Source organism: Sinocyclocheilus grahami, unplaced genomic scaffold, assembly GCF_001515645.1.
Source record: "Sinocyclocheilus grahami isolate Dianchi unplaced genomic scaffold, SAMN03320097.WGS_v1.1 scaffold2.1, whole genome shotgun sequence".
Taxonomy (NCBI): Eukaryota; Metazoa; Chordata; class Actinopteri; order Cypriniformes; family Cyprinidae; genus Sinocyclocheilus; species Sinocyclocheilus grahami.
Window position 1 is genome coordinate 2,815,130 of NW_015505181.1, and position 4,879 is coordinate 2,820,008.

Sequence of the window (4,879 nt, forward strand, 5' to 3'; positions counted from 1 at the left end):
GTCAAATTAACTGTTTGATCAGAGGGATTTTCTGTCTCCCTCCATCTGCTAGCTATCTGCTTGGTGCCGTGCTCTTTTAAGGTCACCACCTCTATCAGAAAAAGGGGATGCATGTGTGAAATATTGCTGACACACTGATAACAGCCCCTTAAAAGTGTTGATGTATGTGAAAATGAGAGCTGAATGCTTAAGTGAACCATATGAAGCTTGATTAAATATTTGCCAAAATAACACCCACATCTCCATCCGAAAACGGAAAGCATGTTTTACAGTATGTCTGCTTGCTAATCACCAAATGTCACTTGTGGATCATTTGTGTGCATATATGAGCCAAATATGATCTCTTCAATGCAGTTTGACTTTTGATCTGTCTCAAAGGTTTATTCGGATGTCAACAACAGACATGCGACTTAAATTAGCAACATTTTATGAATGGTATAAAGTTAAATCAGTAATTGTTGATGAAGTTCCCATGTGATTTTGGTTGGTTGTAGCAGGCTGACACCAACATTGGCCTATGTTTTGCCTGTAACTCAGATTGAGTTATTTGAAAATTACCCATCTATTTTTTATTTGGAAATTTCCACATTAAAAGCCATACACTTTTTTATGGCTTTTTTTTTTTGATAATCTCCTGGTAGTAACAAACTTCAAGTACTAAAATTTCCTGAACTCATCATCATTTAGGCTATCAAATAGCAACATGTTTATAAAGCATGCTCCAAATCATAAAACAGCAACAAAAAAACAGAATGCTACAATTTGTGCTAGTTGACATGGCAGAGTTGTTTTCTAAATGAGCTCATGAGGAGCACAAAAACACAGCAAGAAGTGAAGTAAGGAGGATTTTCAGCCATTTCTCAATAAAACCAGCTGACTATTAAAGCTATTTGTGAATGATTCAGGTCCTTTTGCAAAAAAACAAAAAGTCTATAAATCTGTTCTGTGCCTTTTGTCTGTTCTGTTCGTTTTTTGCTATTTCATAATACAAAAACTAGTGTTGAAATGCTTTCAAATCTGTTGTATTCAAAGGGTAAATTAATCTAAAGCGCCCCCTTGCGTCTTTTCTTATTATGAATGTACAAAAAGTGCACAACTGGTTTACATATAGGGCCTATCTTCCTTATGAATTGAAAAAATGCGTTGTTATTATTGCACGTGCATTGTAAAAAAAAAATTATAATGAATTACTGTAATTACTGTAATTTTTAAATAAAAGGGATATTTTCACAAAAGATTGTGAAATTCTTTGAAACGCGTGTAGACTGCGCCCTCTTGTGGCTATACATATTTTCACCTCACTTAACTTTTTTCTTTATTTTTACACAACAGCGACACCTATTGATATTTACCGAGATTAAAAATAAAATACAACTTAACAAAAATACAAACTTATAAAGCCTATAAATAGAGAAAATGACGACAGTGTTTGAATGATGTTCTTTTTCTTGCTATGACTAGCCTAAATGGTTTTTGTATTGGTTTTTTTTTTTGGTCTTGCTGGTTTCGTTTCCCAGTCTGGCAGCTGGTCAGCAAGCAAGTAAATATTTTTATATTTAATATTCATCATTTAATAATATGAATCATATATACGTAATTTTATGTGCAAAACATCCATTTCAATTGCACTTTCAGTGTACATGCATTTTCAGTAGGTGGCGGCTCCTTTAAGAGCGCAAACATTTCGAAGCCCGCTATGACGTCAGAGCAGTAAGACGCTGGCCGAAAGTCGCTAAGGGCCAGTGCGCGTCTCGCAGATGTGTAGTGTTAGAACGAGTGCCATTCTCGACATTTGTGTTTTTAACTCACTAGGCGGCTCTTTCGAATAGCCAGTGACACTTCAAAGCCGTTTAAGCTTGAAGTGATTTTATGTAAGTCGCATTTTTAACTCTCTGAGCCCTGAATTGGTGGGTTGACCCTCGACATGGATATTAGCTAGCTTAGCTAGTCACCAAGAAACCGACATAACGGCGCATCAGAAGGTTTGTTTCACAGTTTTATCGCTTTTAAACGTAGTTTATGTGCCTGAAGTCGAGCTCTCTGAGGCAGGTCTTCGCCTTGGGTGTTGCCAAAAAAGGTCTGAAGTTCGGGTGAAGTAGCTAGTTGTTATATTAAGGCAAGAAAAGAGGTGGGAGATGCTTACTAACGCCAACAGTCCGCCGAAGTTTCCAAACCAGCAGCAGCAGCAGCAACAACAACAACAGAATCCAGCCCAATTCATGCTGGGAAAAGCCTCACTTCAGATCAAGAAAAATGCCATAACTGACGACTACAAGGTCACTAGCCAGGTCTTGGGGCTGGGCATCAATGGCAGGGTTCTGGAGATCTTTCACAAGAGGAGTGGGGATAAGTATGCTTTAAAGGTAAGGACATTTATAAATCAACATTTTGAGCAACGAGAATATGTTTTGTGACTGTGTTTAATAGTAATATAGTAACACCCTTCAACATTGCTTTTTTGGCTATTTAAAGGACCAACTACTGACTCTCTCACATTCATAAAGCCTAAAATCAGTGTTTTATTCTTCATTTGGAGTGTTTTTTCTTTGTGGAGTATGTTTAAGGGATTTAATAGTAATCTGGTAAGCCTTCTGCAGGTGTTATTCCAGAGTACACTGTGATTTGGGTGCGAGTTAATCATTCATTTTAGGAGCACAGTGGAAATTGGACAGCCATCTGTTTTATTAAGAACCAGGTGGCAGGTTCCTGTTCCAGCTGGCCTTTGATATGAAGGACTGTATTGGGCAGAATGGCATGGAGGAGAGGGCAGATAATGACATAAGACATTCCACCTCCATCAGGACGAGTGATTAATTTAGACTGACGCAAATTCACTCATAGTTACGCAAAACAGGAAGGTGAATCTTGTTTTGTTCAGGTGATTGTGGAATGGGTGTGACGGTTCCCTCAGTGTAGCATGTTGATGAAGTTGCCATGTGATTTTTTATTTTTTTTTGGTTGTTTGTAGCAGGTTCTGACACCAGCATTGGCCTGTATTTGCTTGACTCAGATTGAGTTATTTGGAAAATTACAAACATATTTTCATTTGGAAGTTTCGATTAAAAAAAGTCACTTGCTTTTTTAGATAATATCCTGTTAGTAATGGTGGTCGACCGATGTGGGTTTTTTGACAGCCGATGCCGATATCTTGGGAAGCAGGGTGGCCGATATAAAGCCATTATAATTTTATTTATTTTGATTTATATTTAAGAAATTTGAAAATGGATTAAAAATAATTGTGTAAAATAAACATACTTATAGGCCTGCTTTAGAAGCCTACTTTAGCCTACTTTCATTTTTCACAAATAAATAAATATTTCATAAAAATCTAATTAAAAAGGAAGTAAACACTGTAACCAACAGGGCACTCAGTATTCTGGGAAGTTTGTGAGCATTGGGAATAATAATAATAATAATAGTTTTTTTTTTTAAATAAAGCCAAGGTAGGGCTGCACGATAAATCACATGCGATATTTAATTCGCATCTTGTCAGTAAAGCCGTTCTGTAATAAGTGGTAAATCTCCATCAGGCGTGTGCTTTCACATTGAGCAGCATTAACTACACAGAGCTGTTGTTCACTGACGAGCTGCGCAAAACCACGTTCATATTCACCCGATTTTTTGCGCAGCTCGTCAGTGAACAACGGCTCTGTGTAGTTAATGCTGCTCAATGTGAAAGCACACGCCTGATGGAGATTTACCGCTGATTACAGAACCAACTTTCTGACAAGATGCGCGTTAAATATCGCATGCGATTTATTGTGCAGCCCTAAGTCAAGGTAACACATTTTATATACAGCATGCAATGAATATGACATTGGGCAAATGCATAAAGCGCAGCATAATTTGAAATCACGAGTTTAAAGTTTGTCGATCGGGCGTCTCCAGTGAAGCAGAACTCTCCTCCTGTCAGCATTCAATTCACATGGACCGACCGTCACCCAGAGAACAACACGCGAGCATGCAGGATAGAAAAGCACACTTCACAAGATCTCAACTAGATTCAACTAAGTCTGCAAGGTTTGTGAAATTAGATATTGATTAGACATTCAAAGATTTGTTTAAATGATATTAATGCGTATTTACTAAATGCTGACCGCAAATGAGAAAATATTATAATGTTTGCCTTTCTATTACTAATAATATTGAAGCAATCGTTATAATACTTTTTTGTATACATTTGAATTCCTTTGTTTAACAGTTCTATCTGATTGTTAGACTTCTATCCATATTAGGCAGAACTGAACGACGAAAGCGAAAAAGAGGGAGAATGTGAGCAATGTGTGCTAAGGCGCTGCTGTTCTCATCGCCGTAAAAATAAAAGTCCTGCCTCGAACTCATCGGCCAAACAGAAAAACGCCAAATATCGGCTGATATATCGGTCGACCACTAGTTAGTAACAAACTGCTCACAAATGAATGTCCTGAAATCCTCCGGTATCATTTAGTCTATATAAGTTTGGGCATGTGGTTAAAAGCATAGTTCACCCAAAAATGAAAATTTGTCATAATTTACTCACCCTGAAGTTTTTTCCAATCTTGTATGAATTTCTTTCATCTGTTGAACACAAAATAAGATATTTTGAAGATGTTGGTAACCAAACAATGGAGAGTAGGTTAATGATGACAAAATGTTCAATTGTGTGTGTGTGTGTGTGTGTGTGAACTACCCTTTTAAAGTCAGTGTCAGTTTGGAGCCATAGCTTTGTGGTCAGTTTTATGATGAATATGACGGAGTAATGAATTTGAGTGTGACACCTATCCTGATCCTTGTGCCCTTTTTCCTCACATTACTACTTTACTCCTATATATATATATATATATATATATATATATATATCTAAGAAAAATTTATTTATTTAGTAAGTATTTATATTTAC

At 36.8% G+C, this 4,879-nt stretch overlaps 1 protein-coding gene across 1 annotated transcript in view; it reads left to right on the forward strand.

Moving 5' to 3' along the window:
* The first annotated feature begins 1,706 nt into the window (after positions 1-1,706).
* Positions 1,707-4,879, forward strand: part of LOC107549293 (MAP kinase-activated protein kinase 2-like) — a 67,616-nt gene continuing 64,443 nt past the window's right edge. Inside the window, exon 1 of the mRNA XM_016230371.1 lies at positions 1,707-2,363. Within this exon, the coding sequence (XP_016085857.1) occupies positions 2,136-2,363 (228 nt within the window). The 5' untranslated portion in view covers positions 1,707-2,135. The remainder of the gene's footprint in view (positions 2,364-4,879) is intronic.